Genomic DNA, 23,243 nt, shown 5'->3' with positions numbered 1-23,243 from the left:
AACATATCTTCATCATCTCAGGAAACTGAAAGCTGCTAATCTGGCTGGTGTTAGTCTCTGTCTAAGCTGCTTCAAAACCAAAACACTCAGTCTCCCCAACCCATTCCAAGATTTCTGTAATGTCAGAAATTGGGAGTGCTTGTGTAAGTCTCAACCCTCTATTCTTCTTTTGCCATAACAACTAATAACTCTAATTTTTCTTCCTTGTCTCAAGATTTGCTTCCAAAAATTTCAGAAAATCTACTATTATGTCAGAAAAGAGTATCCAGTCTATTTCTATAATATCTTTCTTCACTTAACCACATCTGTCAGTTACCTACCTTGACATAAATCATAGGGAGTGTCTGTTTGGCCCGACTATAATGTCTGGCAACTCTGTATACTGTTTCAGGAACATAGTCCAGCACCAAGTTGAGGTACACCTCATCTTTCTGAAAGAGAATAGAGAAGAAAAACAAATCAGCACTAGATTTGAAGCATGAAGTACAATTAAAGTGTTCAGAAAAACCTAAAGATGAGAAAGCTGTGGACATTTTTTAAGTCCCATCTTTAGCATGTGAACTGCCATGGAACTATTTAGGCTTTGCACTCGTGCATTAATACTTTTGTCAAACTTATGTTTAAGTCGTATTAATTATTCTGGTCTCCAATGTAAGGTATTTTTTGATTATAAATGGAGACAAGGATATAATTGTTCTGCCCAGTCAATAATTTCATTAGGAGAGTATTTCAAGGTAACATCTGCATCATTATTTAAAGCAGCCTATTAACTCCTTAGTCCCTTACCTGCCAAAACCCAAGAAGTGCAAATTTAAAAGTTCAAAACTCAGCCCCCAACAACAACACATCAAAAAAAGTTCAAACAACCTTCATCTTTTAGAAATGTTACTTTGATCTTACTGAATTCGCAGCTATTAAGAGATTAAAACATATTAACCATTTGTAGACAGTAAGCCAGTGACAACATTTGTAACCATTCTGTTTACATGTATTTTGATGTCGAAGTTATCTTCAACTTAAACGTATGAACTTATTCATGGCAAAAGAGAACAAGCCAAAACCAAAGTCTCAAGTATAATTTTTAGTATCTAGGATTAGGCTAGAGGTTCATGGGAACATAACACAGAGAAACAACAAAAGTAGCTTTATAATAAGGTACCTTGTTACATTATAAAGTACTTTATTATACATTAGCAAAGGAAAGAAGGAACAAAGAGGACTTAAATGACAAAGTACTATAATCATATAGTGCCTAACTGCAAAACTGAGAATTTTCAGCAGTAAAACAGGTCTTAAAGAGACTTTTGATATTTTAATGCAGTCTTCAGTGCAAATCCTATCAGGATTGTGAATACATTTAATGTTGGGGGGTGGGTATAATTAACTATATCAGCATGAAAAATTATTTTTGAAAGCTAGTTGGATTAACTACAAGTAACCTTTCCTGCGCCCACTATATCATCAGCTAGAACTTTCTATAGAGAAAGACAACAGAGAATTTACATGGATGGAAACAGCACAGAACTCCCAAGTCTTCAACTGGAGTCCCTTGTCAGAAGACCTGCTGGCTATCCATACCTTAACACCCAAACCTCATTTAGCTACAGCAATTAAATACTAACTACTGTGACTTGACCCATCACTTCAAGCAGAGAGTGACGTGTGTTACTCTCACAGTGCTCTGCTGTCCTGCCACAGCAAAGAGCAGCAGTCTGGTACACGGTAACACACAGGGAAATACACACCTTGAATACATATGCAGAGAACTGCAGCTTTTATGTGTTTTTAAAGGCTCAGAAATCAAGATCTCTGTTCATCATTATTTGACATTAAAGGCTTGTATTTTCAGGACATTTAATTGTCCTTACCAATACTTCCTAATAGACCAAGTCACCTTGCATGGCACTACCTATGTAATTCCTCCCTACAAAAAGATGCTCTTTTCTTAATATCATTGCTTAAATGACAGTGGCAATAGCACACCACCAAGCAAATGTCAATGGACCACCAACTTGTATCAGGTCTTATCATACTTCTCAAATACAGACAAGGAGCAAGCAGCAGCCTCCGAAACCCTGCCTGTGCTGGTGCTTCTCCCAGTGCCATCCCAGGAACCAGGAACAATGTGAAGGCTTCTAGGGACGAGGCTGGGGGAAAGAATATTGTTTAAATGGATGAGAAGGGACAACCACCAGCAGTGCAGAGGGAATACCAGATGGCTCTGGAACTCCACAGATGTGCAAATGTATGCAAGAAAAAACCCCGTATTTTAGCACTTACCCTGTAACAAGAAAAGGTCTTCTTTCCCTGACTCAAGCCCTTTCCCTGACTCTTTCTCACTTCAAATTCATCCACCACCTCTTCTTAGGTCAGAGCTTTCAAGGTTTAGTTATAAAATACCAAAAATAAATGTCTTAAAAAATCCAAAGTTAGCTTATGCCTGGTAAGGCAATCTGTAAACCATGAGAGAAAACAGCTTCATGAATATGAATTCTGTTTGCTTCAGCGTAGATACAACCTGATGAATATGCTAAATGTCTGCCTCTCAGAGGATGGGAAAGTCTTACTGGTGACAAATCACTGCACTGAGTACTGTTACTGACACTGGCAACTTTGATGCAAGGATTCATGTTTCATGTATCAAAAAGATTTACATGAGAGATTAGAGGAAAAAAATGAGTAAAAACTAAATTATAGTGATTTTATTATCATCTTCTCATAGTACAAACAAAAGGACACATGTAAAACAGTAAAACATATCATCAGTAAACCCTCTCTACACTTCTTTGCAACAGTGAGATTTGAGAATTACAGAACAACTCTCTAGTTCATATCATTTTGCTTTGCTTTTAGTGCCTCCATTTTTATTTCTAATTTTATGTTCTATTAAAAATGGGATCAGTTCAATAGCATGACATAACACAAGCACAAAAAACCTTGAGCTACTTGAATCTTAAGAGATGGACGCTTTGCTTCTGAGTTTTGATGCTATCCACAGTACCTGTACAAACAGCATGAGTTTTGTGTGGTACTGTTCCTGTGTAAACATCTATCCCACAGAACACAAAGGCACATGAACACCTTTCCCCCCCATCAACTAACAAGTTTTGATGTACCACTTGAAGGACCCAGAACTTTAATACGCAGCTTCAATATGCAGGCTTACGCCGTTGGCCATGTAAGTAGCAGCATATTCCACTCCTACCACACACAACTGAGTTCTGAAGTTCTCTTAATAACTACTATAATGAATTAAAGATTACTCAAGTGTTTTGAGTGACATCCTCCTGATGTCACCTGGCATTGGTCTGATAAACATACAGGAAAGAGTTTTCACAAGCCCTTATCCTCCTCAGTGAGCATAAACTGGATGAAAATAATATCCAAGTTACCTGGATTCCCCTGAACAAGATTCAGGACAAGCTAGGAAGCAGTCGTGGCCTAACAAGCTCTGAGCATGATGTAACCTGGTTTGCCTACCTCATGCATTCCTTCTAAACACATATTTTTCCAGTGACCCAGATGTATTGCAATAGGAAACAGGGTTAGCTCAAAGAGCTTGTAAAATGAGGGCAACTGCTCGAGGATCAACTGGGACGATCAAGGCTTATCTTTCCATTGCAGGAAACCTCACCACATATTCCACAAGTGACTTGTTTCCATACTGCTGTTTCAAAACTGCTGGTCTGGGAACAAACCAAGGTAACCCAACTGTCACAAGCATCTCTGAAATGACTTACAGAGAACAGAAAAGTCCAGAGGAAGCTGCAGCATATGAACTACAGAAAGCAAACACACGATGTCATTAAATAACTCACTTCTCTTTACAGACCTTGGGATTACTAGCTTTCTGCTGCAGGTCAAATGCTTATGTGTACTTATATTCTCCTGTGCTTGCTGCTAAGGTTATGACCATGTACACTTTGAAATAAAAAAGGGGAAAGGCAGAAAGCCAGATCCTGAAACCCAGGGTCAAGTATTTTGTTAGGATTCAGCAATGCGGCTCATGTACCAGCAACTGCATCAAGTGCTAGAAGTTGCTTTTTGTCACTTGGCAGATAAATCCTCAGTTGACAAACACTGCTCCAAAATGAGCCACAGCAAAATAACCACTGCTTTGCCATCAAACTTCTCTGTGCCATTCAAGAACCACCAATTCAGGCACTGCTTCACTTTGGTGGGAAATACTTCATACAAGTAAATAGTAATATAACCTATACCATAATAAGAGGCATGAGAAAGACTAGGACACAAGAGCCAAAACATTTTACCAATTTTGGTTTTCTTCTTGTGCCAGAAATTAGAGACAAAACAGGATGAAAGTACATGAGCATTACACACAATGTGGCTGAGGACTGAATGAAATTGAAAACATTACCTTACTGACAAAGGAAAGGTTGCACGGAGGTCTCAAACTCCACTTTAAAACTCCTCTGTCTTTCAGTCCTCATAACTAATCTGTTAAAAGCACCCTCCAGTTGTGCTTGAGGCCAGTATAAAGAAACAGCTATTGAATTAAAATAAAACAATAGCTATTGAATTAAAAGATTCACTTTTCTAGATTGTTCCTTGCAGTGAAAGTTAAAATATTGCTTCTCTATGATCATTCCCTACCTTAACAAACCTCAAATTGATCCTGAGTGGTTTCTACAAGCTTTTGTTAGCTTTTACTTTCATGTATCAGACACACTACATTTACAATGGGCATATATAAAGCAGCAACCAATATTAAGTCACAGTCCAACTAGCTCCCCTATTTACCACCATGATGATAGAAACCAGGGGGGTCATACATGCCAACATCAGACTGACAGCAAAAGGAAAATTCTTACTCTGAAAATATGACAGCATCTAGTAAGACACTGGAAGTACTCCTGAACTGTCAAGGCCTACCTAGAATCTAAGGAAAACTTCTCTGAACATCAAGTAATAGGATAAAAAGGTTAAGAAACTGTTGTGGGTGCTCTCTCTTCTAGGGTGACTATATTTACTGCTCAGCATTTAGAAAAAGTGATGAACATGCTCATTTCAGTTTTGATCTCCTGGCAGATCAGTAACAGCGTGACAGTGCTTCTGCTGTGGTTTGTTGATGGGTTTTCACTTGTTTTCGATGGACTCCACCTCATCAACTGTATGAGCACAACTGAGAGGAGATGAACAATACAAGAGTTTCTTAAACTAACTTTGCATTTGGAGAAGCGAAAGTGGAATTGCACTCCGAAGAAACTTGCTTTATATGCCTATTCAAGCTAAACACAGACAAGCCATATGCCTAAAATTAAGTAATATGCCTCCAAGATGTAGTTCTCATTATTAAAATTATCCCAAGGTTTCAGTATTATGGCTACATGAGGTAAATAAACCAGTAAGTTCACTCAAGAGGATGTTTTCTTTACTGCCATATGACAGCACCCCACTGATGATGTTCCGGAGGTAGGTGCTGCACCAAGCAGTTACTGAGAAGATGCAGCTATGCAAGGGTTGTGTCAAAAAGCACCTGAGGGATTTACCTTTGAGTTGGAAAGCAAGAAAATGCCTTCCAGCATTTCATGCAGACTATGCCTTTTTTGAGAGTGCATTATTTGAACACTAGAGTGTCAGCATGAGGTAAAATATGCCACTCACCCTGACTTAGGCGTTCAGATTTAGACAACACAAAAGGTTCAAAGTCACACAGTTTTTGCCCTACATTCAAAAAAATGTTATTTTACTTTTCTTAAAGCTACAACCACCACACACTTCACATCCCTTTATCAAGCACCATGCAAGACCCACCTTCCTTCTCTTATCTTGAAGGCTGACATTGTATGTTAAAGATACAAAGACTTTGGACACACTTTCAAAGACAAAGCAAAAATTTGCAGCCTTCCTACTCTAACTACTGAGTAGACATGATACAAAAGAAAAATTTGAAAATGCAGAAGGTGTGCTAGCTGACCTTATTTGTATGAAGGAACAGTGACATCCAGTGGCTACGTGTGTCTGTTTTTACTTTCAGTTTACAACCACATCTATTTCAAAACAGAGCTTTGGCTGACACCAAAATAAAGGGAGTATAAGCCCAGAGATGTAGTTGCAGTTTCACACAGATAAACGCAGGGATGTTAGAACAGATGGAGACTCAACTTCAGTGTTCAGAAAGATACCAATACTTTCTAAGAGTACTGCAAATGTTGGGCAAAGTATCTCCTTTCCTAGTCCCTCACTCTTCGTGACTGAGATCTGTCCCAAAACTTCTGTTCCTATGCCTACTTGTCAAAACTTACCAAATTGCTCTGTAAATGCTCATTACTCTTCAGCAAAGCAGTCATGTTATGTAGGTAGGAACTGCCAACTGGATCAGTTGTGATGGTAGCATAAGGCCAGAAGCCAGCCCTCCCAATAAAATTCCTATTTAAGAACTTTCTTGGGACTTGTTCAAAGCCAGCTGGTTTACATTGTCTACCTCTGATCAATGAAAGAATCTAGGTTCTTAGGTGATGCACTAAGACATTCTTTGTCATTAAAAAAAAAAAAAAAAACAAAAAAACCCAAGACATTTTCTGACCTAGTTTTCCCCTCTAAAGAGAGGTTACCATAAAGGAAAAGGTAACACATTAAAATAATTTCCTGGATGATTCTTGTTTATTATTGCCCTGTGAAGTCCTTAAGCTTACAGCTGTACTTCCAAGGAGAAATAATTTCTATGAAGTTGGAAACATCTGCCTAACATCTAAAAGGTGGGATTCAGCTATCGTCTTTGACATGAGTGATCTGTGGATATCTGAACCCCAGCTCCCAAGCAGGGACTGTGCCATAAACTGGCCATAAATCTGTTGGAAGATGAAAACTAATAGATGATGTTCAGATCACTGGACTGCCCTGCATACCTTGTGATGGAAACAAAAAGCAGAGTCTTTGGAGATCCACTGTTTTCTTGACTGTTCACTACCTTCCAGAGTGAGTAGGAATTTCTGAATCAGGATATATCCATGACAAAAAGCCAGGCAAGACAACACACAGCAATGGTTCAAACTACCTGCCTGCCTCAGGACAAACAACACAAGCTGCTTTCGTAAAGCCTATCCAACACTGAGAAGATGAGAGCACAAGCTAGAGCTGTCAGAGGAGTGACTTGAGAACAGAAGAGCGACCAGCCAGATGTACTGGATGGCTCACTGGTCTAGAGAGACATCTCTGAGCTTCCTGTTTTCACTGCAGGCACCTCCCACACTGAGGATGATCTAGCCACTGCTGCCTACTCTGCTCCTGTGAAGCCCTACCACTACAGCAGATAAAACTGCTATTTCTAATAACAAAACCTACTCAAAAACAGAGACTGCTCATAACTACAACTAAGGAAATTCCCAGCATGTTGCGAACCCTAACAGCAGTAACTGATAATCATTATATGATGACTGGCGCCCTTTTTGAAATGAGTTTGGCAGGCCTCAGGCAAGGACTACAGAGATACCAACATCACAAAACTCCTCATAATTGGCATTAATTGCTCCTTTGTTGACAGCACAGAAGATCTGCCAGGGATTGAATGAATGGCAGTTATTAAATTCATCTCTAGTGATGGCCCTTCAGCACATTACTAGGCTGGTGCAAAGCATTCACATAGACTGTCAGTGCAAAATTTGGCTCAAGGCTCTTTTAATTGACCTTTTTATGCAGCACCTCCTCTTTAAACAAAAAAAAAAAAAAGTTAAACTAAGAAACCAAATGGTTCCTGTTTCAACAGTGAACAGAATGGATGATCCTTACACGAGGAGTCATCTGAACACTCCTGCAAGAAAGAATGTTCATATCTCTCTGAAGGTGGAAGATGTAAGAAGGATATGAACTTAAATAAACACCAAAAGCTTGCAAATCAGACAGTTGCCCTCTTCCAAACTTCTTCATTGCAGTTTAATACAGTGCTGCCAAAGCACGAGGTAGTGCACAGAAGCTTATAGATGCAGCTCAACATGTATCTCCTGCATTTTAAACTTCAGCCTAAGTCTGTGGGAGCAAATTTCCATCCTGAGTCTTCATGGACTTTTGGCTACATGCCCTTATTGCCAAGGATAAATAAGACCTGACATCAATTACAGCATGCAGAAGGGCCAGCTCAGCCTCCAAAAAAGCATCGGCATATTGCCTATTTGTGATCTCTCTCCGCTTCCACTTGTGCTTGACTCCTCTGAATACTAAGCCACCTTAAAGAGGAAAAACTAAAGGGACATAACCACAAGTGCAATTACTCAACAAAAATTGTATTTACTTTTACATGATTTGATGCAGAAACAAGTGCCTCCAGTAACTTTTCATCCTCTTTTGGACACAAGTATGGATCAATCAGTCTATTAAACACTCAAAAATATCCATACAAGCCTGGCAGTTATGAAATGCCACAAAGACCTAACCAGAAATAGTGAGGGATAAAAAGAGTGGAGTTAGGAACTCTTTTCAGGTTTTACACAGCCTAAGTAATTTTACTTGACAGCCACTGATTTAAGAAGTTAGGTCATTCTGTAAAACATCAGGGAATACTCTAAGCAAAGGAGTCAGAGGAATTATTTACTATATTCATGTTTCCCCTGCCTGGAAACATGGCTTGAGAGGTTCTCAGCAGAATTAGGCTAGAAAGGACAGGTGGCAAGACCATCTCCCCCTGCAAAAGTAAATCAAGACCTACATTTTTGTATCATGCTAAATGCGAAGCAGTTCCTGAAATTAAGGAAATGTAGCAAAAATCAACCCTGAAATATATGCCTTCCTAATACAGTCTGATCTACAGTGGAAAGCTGACAGGCAAACCAGGCATCTTGTTCCAGATCTTATTCTAAGGCATAATACCAAACCTATCAAACAGTGGAGCTGGCTAGCCCTAAAATCTTGCTCATTTTCTCCAAGAATTACCTAGAAAACCATGAATCAGAAATACAGCATGGAAAAGACTTGTGACTATTTTCACCAGGAAAATCTTTCATACACAATTTAACCCATTATTTGGTTATTTTTTCTTTCCCTCTGGCTCATTCCACCAGATATAATTAATTACACATTTTAGATTACTGAAAAGCACATTACAGCTACAAAAGTCAGTGCCCTGCTATCAGATATCTCATACAGCCTCAAAAGAAGAAAAAATCAGAATCTACTCTGAAAAATTCATTAAGGAAGAGACTTTTGAAAAAAACTGGGTTATCCAACAGGTCTGACAAATGTCTGTAAACTTTCAAAAAGCATGAATCAAGGAGGAAATAGTTTATAGCAGCAACTTGAATGCCAAGCCTGTCAACTGTCATCTTAATATAAATTACATACCTCCTTTGAGCTCTTTTGGACTAGAAATCATTAGTCAAACATGATTAATATGTAGTCAGTACTCAGAACAACTTTTTATATCTATATATACACATAAAGGTATAAATATATGCGTGCATGTATATATATACACATACACACTTTGCCATATAAAGGCAATACAAATTCAAAGATGCTCAGACAAGAGGGAGTCATCCAGTCACAAAAAAGAAAGGAAAATAAATCAGCCAAAGCCATGTTTGATGCACGATTTTCATGTTGCTAAGGCTTGATGGCTTTTGTCAAAAGCAGGAAAGAAGTTTAAGCAAATGGGAGACATAAAAAGGAGAGTTCATCACAAGGAAAAAGAAAAGATAGGGAGCTCAAACCCTTCAACCAGTTCCACAGATAGCCTGCAGAAACAGCTAATGGAGAGCTCCAAATATCTACAGACTAGGGCTACAACTTGGATGCGGCTAAGGAATGGTCTTACTAGCAAGTGCTTTTTAGACTTGTTTTTCTATTTGATACTTTTCCAGTTTTCTAATCAAGAATGAAACCCTGCTTTGCTAGAATGAAGCCAGTTTTAAGGTTTCCCAGTGTCTAAAAATACCTAGCAATTAAAATGAACTGAAGTGACTGTTAGGCACATGGCTGTCAAAGAGTGCCAGTCTGACTGGATTTGGAGAAATCCTTTGCAGTATCTCTAAATCAAGACAGATTTAAGTTTCTTGGACACCAGCCAAAAAACAAACAAACAAACAAACAAAACCAGAAAGAAAAGTCTCTGGGCTTAGAGAAGCGGGTGTCAAGCACCAGGGAGGAAGGGAGAAGTCCAAGCAACATGAACAGGTGGAGTAAGCACAGTGGCATGAAAATCTTTATGCAAAAGAATGGTTGATACATAAGTATCAAAATTTCATTAAAGACATCAGCAGGATAAGAGTTACCTCTGAGATTTTCCCATCACTGCTAGACTTAATTATCACAAACACAGATTAATGGCAGAGGATTATCAAGTTCCTTACAAAGACAGTCAACAACTGCAAGCCCAACTCATCACTAAACATTTTCTGCTACACAATTCTTGGATTTTTATATTACTCTTTCCATTGGACTTGGTTTCAATAATCAGTTTATATAAACCTCTGGGGACGTATCATCTGTATCTGCAACTGCTTCCTACACATCCTTCCTGGTTACCAGGTGGGACATTACACTCTTCTCCCTTCTCCACTCCCCAGACAGAAAGTTTTATTATGAGGGTAACACAAAGGAAAAGATGTTATTGCTTCCCAAAACTGACAAAAACATGATAAGAAAAGTTCTCCTTCCTTCCCACATAAACTTCAGCAGAACACCAACTTGCTGCTGCCTAGAGCTTTTCCCAAGCAGCAGAAAAACTCCAGCCCCCTTCCTCCTAGCAGAGCACCAGTCTGCTACAAGGCAAGAACAACAACCTGTTATACCTCCTAGTCCATGGAGGAAAAGCTGTGGCAAGCTGCTGTGCTAACACGCAGCTTGTGTTTGCTACAGCTTCTTCTGCAGGTGTTTCCTGAGAGCTGCAAGAAAGGGCAGGAGTCACGCATGCTATCACACAGTTATCTTCACATGCTGCCACCTACATGGAAATACTTGCAAGCCAATTATGTGTCATTTTGCATTGAACTGCAAGAGACCTTGCAACCTGAACTGCAGCATTACACTGCTCATGTTCTGCTGGGTGTGTGCTGGCCCCAAGGACTTGTACCCATTTGCCCTATTTTGCAACAGCGTAGCAGTGGAAATCTCAAAGGTACAGAGCAGAGGCATGAAGACCAAAGAGCAGCAAGTAACGTGGAAGAAAACTTTTCATTGAAGCATAAAGATTCACTGGCCATGGACAGAGACCACATTTTTAAAAGCAAAACTAGTGCTGCCAAAAATCAGCCATGTGGAGTTGAAACAGCAGAACGGAAAATCCAGTCTCAAGCTCAATGTCATTTAAAGGTTTCCAAAAGAGTTTTTCTCAAGTTACTGTTACACAAAAGCTCCTGGGGACAGAGTTCTGAGCAGTTTTAAAACTCACTGTTTGCAGGAGATTTTTGAAAGCCATTAGATAAGGCAGTTGTCTTCTGTTTGTCCAGGAAATTCTATTTCGCTCCAGTCAAGTTACAAGCTGCTTAAAAAAACCCAACCAACCAACAAAAAATCCCAAACCCGCCTTCACAGTATTTTCCTTTTTGCACTCATGCTACTTGAGGAATTTCTGTTTATGAATAAAATACAGCTTAAAAAAATGACACTGCACTACCCACAAAACAGCCACAGCTGAAAATGCTTGTTATTACCAGCCAAGGGCAAGGAAGGAAAAGGGAGGTTGATAAAAAAAAAAATTCAAAACCCCTAGATCATATTTCTCCTTGAATGCTGTGGTTTTGCAAGCTTTCTATAGGCACAGGCAAGGTACAGGACCAGGTGCCCCCCAAAATACCTCTCAGAGAGGCAACAGCAGATCTCCTCCAATTATCCCCCTGTGCACTGCACACGACTGCAGTGCCCTGCCAAAAGCAACTTATCCTGGAGAAGTCAGCTCTTTTTCTGGCTCCAAAGACCATGAAATGGGTGGGCTGCCCCTCTCAGTCTGCTGACCCACTTTATGAACCTGCAGTTAACAGCCTGCCAGTAGCTATCAGCTCTCATATACAGCCCTTCACAGCACTACAGACAAGTGTACCAGCATCTGAAGACAACTAAGGATGCAATCTGCCTTACAAAATGAACATAATGGCAGCATTTATATAAATTATCTAAAAATTATATAAATATTTATAACAATATATAGAAAGATCAGAGAAAATTCAGAAGATCATCTAGCTCATTTCCCAACCTCACAACTTACATTAACTCCCACATAGACCACAATGACTTTTTTTTTACTCCATGGATGATTCTGCTTTAAGGGTAAGGTTGGATCAGATGCCATCTTGAAGTCCATTTCATCCTGAATTCTCCTACGGTTTATAAAATGCTGATACATACTTAGATAAGGAACGCATTCTAATTTCACATTAAAACTAAACTTTGTAAGCCCTTGTTAAAAGAACCAAGGAACTTTTAAACCTGGACTGAACGAAAACAAATGTCAGTATCTACTTCTTGAGATTTATTAAATCCAGCTATTCGCTCTCTCTTCTGGAGCACAAACACTCTGACAAATGCTACAATCACATCATCATATATTATTCTTTCCTCTGGGCTCTGAAATGCAGCCTGTGTCTGGAACAGATGCACAAGGAAGGGGGACAGAAGCATACAAAGACTGGGTCTGGGAAAAGTCACATAAATGCTTTAAATCTAAAATTTTTAACACTGAATCCTAGAAAACATGTCTCTGCACATACAGGAAGGTAATGCTAGAACACATAAACAAAGCCCAGCTGTGATCCACTAAATTAAGAAAAAGGCAGTGCATATGCAAATCTGCTGCATTCCTGTTGTATTTTTAGTGTAACACTGCTCCTTATGCACCCCACACTTCTATACTGAAAAACATCTGCCCCAGTATGACCTGTTGGGCACCACTTTAGCATTTGCTCAGTGTTATATGTCTAGTATCTTCACACTTCTGTCTCTAGACATTCAGACAGGTCAGTTATACCCCAGACAGTTAGCAGGATGCATTCCTTTGTTTTTCGTTCTTACCTTCTCTCCACTAGAGTAGAAGAAATAACGCAATCGGACAATGTTACAATGATCCAACTTTCTCATAATCTGGAGCTCTCTGTTCTGAAACAAGAGAAAATCAAACAATTAGAAAAACTTTCTGTGGAAAAAGGTAAAGTACCATCATGAACACTTTAATATACAGATACAGAAGCTGACAAGCCAAAGAAAAACAAACTTGGAAAGAGGCAACAGCTTTCACATGTTCATTAGCATTTATTGCAATTGCTTTATCATGGAGAATATTGCCAACTTTGAGTACATCTTCTCTCTAAAATAAACGTCCACAAATCCATCACATAATCCAAGAATTACCTATTTGCATTATCAAAGGGTCAGTGGTAAAAGGCAAGAAGACATTAACTTTCCATTTTTATTTTCTGATCTTATAATAATACAGTGTATCAACCAGAAGGATAGGAAGCCTATCCCCTTTGAATACTGTAAAAATAATGCAAACATTGTAAAAGCAAACATAACATTTCCACCTACACTCCCACCCTCCTCTACAGTGCAAGAGAGGTTTGTAACAAATTATCTTTTCCTCTACTATTCTTTTTGCAATACCAACAAAAAGCACCTGAAATTGATTAGGTAACTCAATTTCCACTTTTTTTCAAACAAGGTTAAACCAGGTTTAGACAGACAGAATAACAGCCTTATTTTCCCATTTTGTATCAACCTGAAAAAGCTGTTAAAATCAGTTCATCACATGCATGATAAACTGGGGACTTTCCTGCAATATCAGTTATAAATGAGGCCTGAACAAATGAAGGATCTTACAGCCTGCCAGATAAAAACAAGTGAAGTTTTGAATTGCAGGTATGAATAAAAACAAGCAAGTAAAATTAGCACTGCTGTGTTTGTCACACTTCATTCCACAGCTGTTGCTACAATACTTTTTTCCTCTAGTCACATTTACACATCACTGGTTTTCCTTTCTCAATTAATATGCAATCTGCAGCTACAAAAATAGAAGGTATTCCACTTTTTACTTTGATCACAGGATTGCTAATCATACAAGCTAAACTAGCAAGAACCAATACATTAGACTAATTCACTGGCCTTAACTAGTATCATTAACTCTGGCCAAGTTCAGGAGTATTTGCGAGGAGAATTCTTTAGCCACCACGTATTTTCACACTTAAATGCACAAAGCTAACACCCACTTTACGTAGTGCTGCTGTCAAAAGAATGATTTCAGATTCTGTGTTATCAGAGGGTCACGTACAGTGTCTGTCACTACAATTAATTGTTAAGGAATGCCACAAGAACCACCCAGAGCTTCTAATGTGAACATGGCTACAAACTCTGCTTTTAATTCCTCTAAGCCATGTAGCCTTAAAAAAAAGAGGTGCTAGATACGATGCAGTATCATTAATCCTATCAACCCTGCCACCCGCTGACTGAGAAAATACTTCAGTATTAGCCAGCTCTTTACAAACACGAGTGACATCTCATACAGTTATCAGTTAGCAATTACCCAGCCAGTAGCTAAGGAGAACACAAGTCCCTCCCTGAGCCTGCCCAGCCTCTGAACAGATTAAAGCCTAAGACTGATCAGTGCATACCAAGACAGGCCTATTTCTACACTGAAAGATGAAGAGAGAAAGTAAGAGAAAGCAAGGAGAGATCACTGAGGCTTTCATGTAGTTCCTGAGATCTTATGGAGTGAATCTGTGAAAAAGGAATACAGGCTTCACCACATAACCTCGTCAATATGCCTCACATCTCACAGAGAAAAGCATGCTCCTGGTAGGAACAGGAGCTCACATATACCCCACTTACTCATTCTTTATTAAATGCAGTGAAAAATAAATCAATTTTGGGAGTCATGGCTGGGGTTCCTGTGCTGCACAGCACAAGGCAAACTTCAGACCAACAGAATCTCATCCACTTGTCTTGTGCAAACCACTGCTGGCCCAGGGGTATCTCCCTGCACCTTACAACATGGGGCAGATTTCAACTAGTGAGTCAAAGCAGGGATGGCTCTAGATCCCACTGGTTTCAGAATCCCCTATTATGACAGAAAATTAATTTCTCCAGTTAGCTTTTATGGCACTTAAGAGTGTTATTATAGGACTAAATCTAACACTGCAGGTTCTAGCACCTCAACCAAATTCCACCAGCATTTCATAGCCCAACATATAGCAAGTAATTTCTTCTTCCCTTTCTCATACTGACTGTGAGATGGGAATAATACTTTTTATCTCATGGATTTACTGGAAGAAACATGAATATGCTAAGCATTAATGTGCAAATATTATTTTGGCAATATCTCTACCAGCTTCTTAAAATACCCGTACATACTCTAAGTCAGGTTATCGCTTTGTATTCTTTAGATAGTGTGTACATGCTGATTGGATACACTGGAAAAAAGAAATCAGCAAAAGTTATTCTAATGCTGGGCTGAAGTTATATTTATACTCTGGTATCTCATCCTAGTGCAAGCACAGTCTCTGCCCACTGTGATGCTTTCCACTTTGATCCACCTCCTTCGGCTCTCATCCCGACCATCTGCTACAGCTGCACAAAGAGTGTTTCAAGAGGTGCTAATATCAGGGATAAGTCATAAACCAGTTACACAGTAACCTATATCTTGCATCCTGTGACTAGGCAGAAGGAAACATATCTAAACTGCAATCTTAGCCAAACAGTCACCTCAGCTATCTTAAAACCAAGCTGATTTCTAATCACCACTCCCTGGTGGAGTTAAAACTGGAAATACTTGAACAGTTGCAAAGCTCAAATTGGATATGGCAGAGAAACAGCTACTGATGTTCATGTAAAAGAATTAATTTTTTTTCAGATGAATACTTCCAAGTAGGCTCACTTTATCATACACTTCCCTGTATACATATTAAATAAATAACAACCTTTTCACATTATGATGTGGGCTATTAAATACCAGTGCAGAAATGCATGGAGAGGAAGGGGAAATATCAGATTATAACCAGAAAACCTTTAGTGAAATGAACAGTGACAGATGTCATGCACCAAGTGCAAGAGACAAAATGCATGTCTAAAGACAATGCAAACTAAAATCATTTCAAAACATGCTGATGAGAAAGGCTGACAGTGCACGTTCAAACTACAGGGTGGGTGAAAACCTAAAGCTCATGCTTGTCCTTAACTCATCATTTTTGTCTTCCAAGAAACATGGATGCTAAGTCAAAAATTCTACGACGAGGAAGTTATTGTAATTTCCTGTTCTCCCATCTGTTCGACATGAAGGAAAGGGTTTAGTTTTCTAACTGAACGAGTGTACCAGGCCTGGTAAGCACTGTAGAAAGCAATACCCTTCAGTGCCAGCCTTGCCACAAGAGAGGACCTAGCAGACATCTGATCCCACCAAAATGTGCTGCTGCAGCACGTGTTCCTTTGAGAGGCCACAAACCAAAGGGACTATGAACGGATTACTCAGCAGATTTTCTGCAGTTCAATTTCTTCATCTAAAATAGATTTCTTTATCCAGAAGGCAAAGGCTGCTGATGCAGACTGCTTTATGATCAGTGCATTTAAGCCTTTCACTAACTACTGAAGCAAACCCCATGTGACAAAACCCTGTTCATCACTTATGAAAGTAACTTTCCTAGACCAGCCTGCCTCTTATCTGTTCATTATGTTGAAGAAAACTGGTTGCTCATCAAGGTTGAAGATTTGGTTAAAGATTGCCAAGACATCAGATTTATAACTTCAAAGTACAGCTAATAAAGTTCGCGCACAAGGATTCATGCCTTCTCTCCTAAGTTACAACCCCAATTCCTCAGAGCTGTGCTGCAGGTGACACCATACCACCAAAGCAGGGTCATTTCTGCCTCACTACTGTAATCTGCTATTACAGACTAGGATAACCATCACTCCCTGCCACACACACTCCCTTTCCTCCTCATACAGGGAGTTCTAGAGCTAAGCCAGTTTGCATTCCTCACTCCTAGTCTGATTCTTTGCCTTCTCCCTGTCTCACACCCTCCCCATCCCCTTCTCCCTCCTCTCCTTACAGCAAGGGATAAAATGACTGGATCATCAGAGATGAGGCTTTATGGACTTGCAAGTTCCTGAACTGGACTAGAGCGAATAAAGGTGAAAGGTTTTGTACAGCTCATGTCAGCCTGACGTTGTTAATATACATCCAGTGAAGTGGTGAAGTATCACCTGGATCCAGTTCAGAAGAGAATTCCTCAGTTTTCTTAGCTGAAGGGCATGCTGGGTTTTAGTTTTTGTTTTTCTTCTGAAAAAGAAGAAAAACCTCTTTAAAGTCTCGGCAAGGTTCTTTGAGGGTTATGTTCAGTGCAGATGAAATGGGAGAAATTAGGAATTTATATTTTTGCTTTGTGTCACACCAAGGACACGGCCTGGTTATTTTGAACAGATGAAATTATTGTACATCTTGAACTTTCAGAGAAGATACCTTTTAGATGGAAAGGCAGGATAACCTACCAGTCTAATTCAACAAGTACCTTCAGCATCAGACTTCTTGCTTAAATCAAGTAGGACCAGCAACTAATGTTAATGCTTATTTTTGCACTTTTGGAAGTAATTGTTAATATTCTTGGTGTAATACCTTCAAATGATGAAGCTCGATACCTTGCATTCTTCTATCAGATTGGAAAAACAGCACATGGAGTGTAATTGCATGAACTGTGGCATTACAGATGGATGGAAGCAGCACAGGTAGAGCCAAATTTCTCAGTATACACACATATTCCTGCTCTTGTATATGTCATGGTTACTGTTTCCTCCTTTTCTCTGCTTCTACTTCTAATCTTCCCCATCCTACCACATTTCTTACCCTTCATAAAGGTGTTCCCACAGTGAACAGCAGGAAGAGAAAGCCATGGGCAAAGCTGGGGAAGAAACCAGTTTCCAGCAGGAGGCATGAAGACAGTGATGAAGCAGCAGGGCTTGCTTTTCCCCCCACCCTGCTTCTTCCCACTTCTACACCCAGAATGACTTGTCACGTCCATTCACCTTCACCTGCTGCACTGCTGAGCCTGCCCCAAGAACAGGCTCAGGCCGAAACCTTGACAGATTCGAAGCATTTTTCATCCAGCAGCAATAAAGCTCTTTATCCTGACCCTCTTCCACCACAAGAAAAAGGCTGGACTCCAAGCACAGGGCAGCAAGCGCATACTGACAGGGCTTTCAGTGTGATCCTAGCCAGCTACTATCAATGCTTTGCAGAGACAGCTGATTGCACAACAATGAAGCCATCCCTCCTAGACTAAGCTTTGCAAAACCTACCAAAACAAAAAGATTCAAGACCACAGAGGATGTCATTGAAATAGCACCTTCAGGTTACCAAGGGGTAGTGGGATCAAAAACCCCAGCATATTTAGCATATTTTCACTAATATTGTTACTGAAGCTCCAATCCTAGCCTGTGTGGTTTGTCCTAAGCTTAGCAAGACAGTCTGCAAAATAAAAGGTGTACCATATCTTCTCTAAAAAGAAGTGGCCTGACCCATTCCTCCAAAGAAGGATGTCAAACACCATCAATCACAAAACTGCTTTTAACACTGTCTTGCTGTCAGCAAAAGTATTACAGAAACTACTCTCACAGAACTGACTTTCACAGATATATGATAGTTGAGGCATTTTACAGAATACAGGCCAATTCCTACATCCATCCTGCCCCAAGATCTCACAAATACATTAGTGCTTGGAGGAAAAAGTAGTGCAAAAGGGCCTTAACTACAGAAGCCTTGGCTGGGAATCTGTCCATTCTGGTCATCAATAGCTACCCACCCATGTTAAGTCCATTTTTTAGGCAAGCAATTTAAAGCAGAGATAAATGTCAACAGGGATCAGAGTTTTCCTCATTTACGTTTGAGGCGTGCATTCGGACAAAGCCCCAGTCTCCCTTTCCTGCCGGTCACAGCATATTTACAACACCAGCAGATCTAATTTGGGGTGGTCTCCATTTTTAGCACATCTGTTAGTCTCAAACTCAGGCAATCATGACCTTTATTCCAAAAGCAGAGGACAGTGCCAACAAATAAATACTATCTACTAATTATCTGCATCTATGACATACCAAGAGCTGTAATGCCACAACACCCACCACCCAGTTCCTGCTGTTCCATCGATTACTGTAAATACTTGGAGCCCAACATAAGTCCACGTACCCTGTCCTGCTGCAACCTCTACCAATGTCTAACACATGCATGTGAACAGAAGCAGTTTTGAGGGCTAGCAGTTGTAGAAACACTCAGAATTTATAATCCAAAAAGTCCCAGAAACACAGATCAAATAGTAATTTATATATTGCTGACATTCTCAGATTCCCTAGGGAAAAAAAAAAAAGAAACAAAACTAAAACAAAAAATGGTGATAGCCATCAGCAGTTTACAGTTCAAATATAGAATTGCTGCTTTAAATACTCTCACCCTCCACCCCTTCCTTATATCTCTTCCTGCTTGCCATTCGCAGGAATCGCAATCCTCATACAAGGGAAAATCCGAAGGCTAAGTACCTATTCAACATGAGAATAATGAGTGTGTGTGCACTGTGCTACACAAGGGGCATGAGCAGAGGAAGCTGCAAGGGGGTCCAAGATACAGAATGCTTGTGTATGCACTTCTGTGCAACTCGCTGCATTGTGGTTGCATCATGCTCTGTTTCACTACATAACCAGAAGGCATCAAAGGCACCAAACCCAGCTATATCTTGCTACCAAGATCCACAACATTGCCACACTTTTCGCTTTTTTTCATCCCGTGAAAATGGGATAATTAAGATCCCGAAGCGCCAAATGATGGAGATGCACAGCAAGGCTGCACCGCAAAGTGATCCTGATACGCTGGCCTGCAAACCCCCAGAAACGAGTCACAGGCACAAAATGCTTGCCTCAGCTGTATTCTGTCCAAAATTTATTACTGAGCACAGCGACCTTCAGCCTTGGCATGGGTACAGAGCAGGGCAGAAAGTATCAGCTCTGAAAGTTGCAGCAGCAGGCAGGACCTGCCTGAAGAAGCCAGTGGGCAGAGTGTGCTGGGCTGGAGCCAGGCCAGGGCAAGCTGAAGGCGCAGGGTTCAGGCAAGTGTAGGTGGGGCCACCAGCGCACTCCCAACCTGCAAACCCGTGATTTATTAACAGCTCAACTGAAATTAAAGAGCAGGCAGGGGCCACAGGAATCAAAAATATGCTTTAAACTAAAGTTCTAGAATAATGAGTGGAACAAAAAGTCACATAGCTACCACAAAGGTGGGCTAGATTTCATTAGCCCCTTCAAAACTAGACAGATTTGAACCACAACCATTCAGTAATGAGTGAGCTGACAGGCATACTGGATGAAAATTTAACAAGGTGTGTGAGGTACTAACACACACCTTGTTTTCACCCTGTTAGCTCCTTCGATTCTATTACTGCTCCCAATAAACTCAGGCATTACATCCCTTCTCATGAAGAGACCACGTGCTCTCCAGTTCCTAACTCTTCCCCTAGGCAGTCAGAAATGGCAAGTGCCATATTACGTCATCTCCAGGCTGCTCTCTCCAATGCAGAACACAGTCCCAAGCAGAAAACTTTATCTTCATATAGCTATTACACATAGTTTCCTATTACTGGCAACAGAAATGGCTTATTTGTGTTCTTAAGAGATAAAACAAGCCTTGATCTCTCCAGGGAGAACAGAAGAAAAAGATCTTTTCTTTCATTCCCTTCCTGTATCTCAGCAGTTAATTGAACAGTGGAAGACAAATTCATTAGCTCACTGTTGCCTCTTTGAATGGTAGTGGAGTTTAAGAGCATCTCAGACTTAATATCATCTCTAAATTTCTTCCAACTTTGGAAGCTTGAGACTAAACTTAGAAGACAAACTGATTTCCAGCATCACATCACTTCTAAACCACAGCCTGATATTTACTACATCATTTTTAAGTGGTTGTTTCAAATACTGTGACCGGATGAACAGCTTGGTTTTACACTTCCATTCTACAGCATCTACTGTGCTCTGCCAGCAGCAAGTCCAGATGCAGGAGGGATTGCAGTACACCCAAGTTAGAAAAACAGAACTAAGTCTGAAACTCAGAGATTGTTCAAGTACTTTATAAGATTGAAATAAAGTGCAGAAGAATAATTGAAAGGAAATAATTTTGTAAAAGGCAGGCCTATGCTTTCAGAGATAACAATACCCATTTTTCTTCAGTGGAAGCACAGAGGATCTCTGTTAAAAAACTCTTACAGTAAAAATCCTTTTCCTTTCATAGAAATAGCCATCAGATTTTTCCTCATGTTTTGATTTTTCACTCTTCAACTAAGAAGAAAGTATAAAAATGCCTGTAACATAAGTCCTCAGGGAGTCTGCAACATCCACAGAACCTTACACCTGCAATCACAACCAGAACAGGTTGCAATTAATCTATTAATCAAATAAGTTCCAATCTCCCACAGGCATAAGACATTCACTGGGTTGCTAATCACATTATTAAACATTAATGAAATGTTTTATTACTCCTGGCCTTCTCTTCTTACCTATGATGTAGCAGATGCTTCATGCAAACAGATTCCAAAGAACGTGCAAAACAAAGGTAATTTCTCCTCACCCTCCAAAAATATATTTATATATTTATTTATTTGGGGAACAGGTAAGTGCTGCTCCCAATATTTATTCTTCCTTTGTCTCAGGCGTATTGCTACATGACATGAAAATGCCTGATGTTACAAGTCATGAGGGGTTTTTATTTCAATCCTAATTACTCCCTCAGACCTGAGAGGCAACGTTCAAACTAGAAGACAAAAAAAAGGGAAACAGCAGGTGAAGACTGAGCTGGGAGCAAAGGGAGAGTGGAACTGGCAAGTGGAATTAGCCTGCAGATGATTATTTGCCAAACAGAATAAATTTTCAAGTAGTACAATTTCTTAATAATGAGCTCCCAGATAACTAAACTTTTAAAGGGTTAACCATTCCCTGCTGAATTCAGAGGGAAGTTGGGCAGCTGCTCTTCTGGGGCTGGGGGAATGGGAGAGGAAATTGGCTCAACTCCAGCAGTGAAGTTAAAATTGGAACTTACGCTCTTTGCCTTATGCATATATACAATAAGCTGTTCTCCCCAAATTCATGTTTGCTTCTCCACCACCTGGTTTGGCAAGTTTGTCATGAGCAGATAACAAAATTTATTAGCTACTGCTGTAACTAAAAAAAACAACCACATGTGAATATCAGGTATAAGATAAACCTAAAATAATAAATACCCTACTAAATCTCAGATGATAGCCACACATGTAAGAACGTTTCAACACTCCTTCATAGTTTTATATATAAAAACAAGTCAAGCTTCCCCAAATACATATCTTCATATTAAAAGGCACCAGCACATTCTTCCCAGAGCTGCAGAATAATTTCACCAGTTGACCTTTGCTAGATACAAACAACTTATCATACACTTGGAAAAGGAAAGCCAGCTATGTCAAAGTACAAATTCACTATAAGCTGTTGAAGAATTAAGTGTTCCAAGTTGGATAAAACAGGTTATCAGACTTCTTGCTTGAGGGGTTTTTTCCTTAGTCAGCATTAGCGCTTTCAAACATTGTCCCATTTTTCAAGAAATCATTTCCTTTGGCAAAAGGGTGTCACAGCACTAAAATGAAAAGATTAGGAAATCTTCACATTCACTTCTAGCCTAAACTGCCCCAAAAGAAAAAGTACAGAGAAAAACAAGTTTTAGTAACTATTTGCATAACGAGGCATGTTTTCTAAAGGCAAATTTAAAAGCAGAGACACAGCACTATGATTAGCTTCACAATTTAGTCACATTAAAAAGGAATAGAGATCTCCCAAAAAAAGAAAGGTGCAGAAAGAAATTATTTCATATGTGAGGTGAGCACTATGAATTTAAAGTGGCACACTTTAAGCAGATTTCAAAAGGCTACACTACCACCTCATGGGCTTCCAGTTTGAGAGTTTCCCAAGCACCAGGTCCAGCTGGACCAACACAGGGCGGGGGCAACCTAACTACCATGAAGCCCAGTCCTTCTTCACCCAGTAAGTGCAAAAATCACAGAATCACAGAATGGTTTGGGTCAGAAGGGACCTTTGAGATCATCTAGGTCCAACCTCTCTGCCGTGGGCAGGGACACCTCCCACTAGACCAGATTGCACAGAGCCCCATCCAATCCAGCCTTGAACACTTCCAGGACTGAGGCATCCACAGTTTCTCTGGGCAGCCTGTTCCAGTGCCTGACCACTTGCACAAGGAAGAATTTTTTCTTAACATCTCATCTAAACCTACCTTCTTTCAGCTTAAATCCATTCCCCCTTGTCCT

General features: G+C 39.9%; 1 protein-coding gene across 2 annotated transcripts in view; it reads right to left on the bottom strand.

Moving 5' to 3' along the window:
• GSK3B (glycogen synthase kinase 3 beta) overlaps positions 1-23,243 on the bottom strand; it is a 149,184-nt gene that overhangs the window by 56,311 nt on the left and 69,630 nt on the right. For both annotated transcript variants that reach the window (XM_048293900.1, XM_048293901.1), the window contains exons 3-4: positions 12,958-13,041; positions 321-431 (exon numbers count right to left, since the gene is read on the bottom strand). In XM_048293900.1, the coding sequence (XP_048149857.1) occupies positions 321-431; positions 12,958-13,041 (195 nt within the window). The remainder of the gene's footprint in view (positions 1-320; positions 432-12,957; positions 13,042-23,243) is intronic.

Source organism: Corvus hawaiiensis, chromosome 2 (assembly GCF_020740725.1).
Source record: "Corvus hawaiiensis isolate bCorHaw1 chromosome 2, bCorHaw1.pri.cur, whole genome shotgun sequence".
NCBI lineage: Eukaryota > Metazoa > Chordata > Aves > Passeriformes > Corvidae > Corvus > Corvus hawaiiensis.
This window is presented reverse-complemented; position numbering and strand designations above follow the sequence as displayed.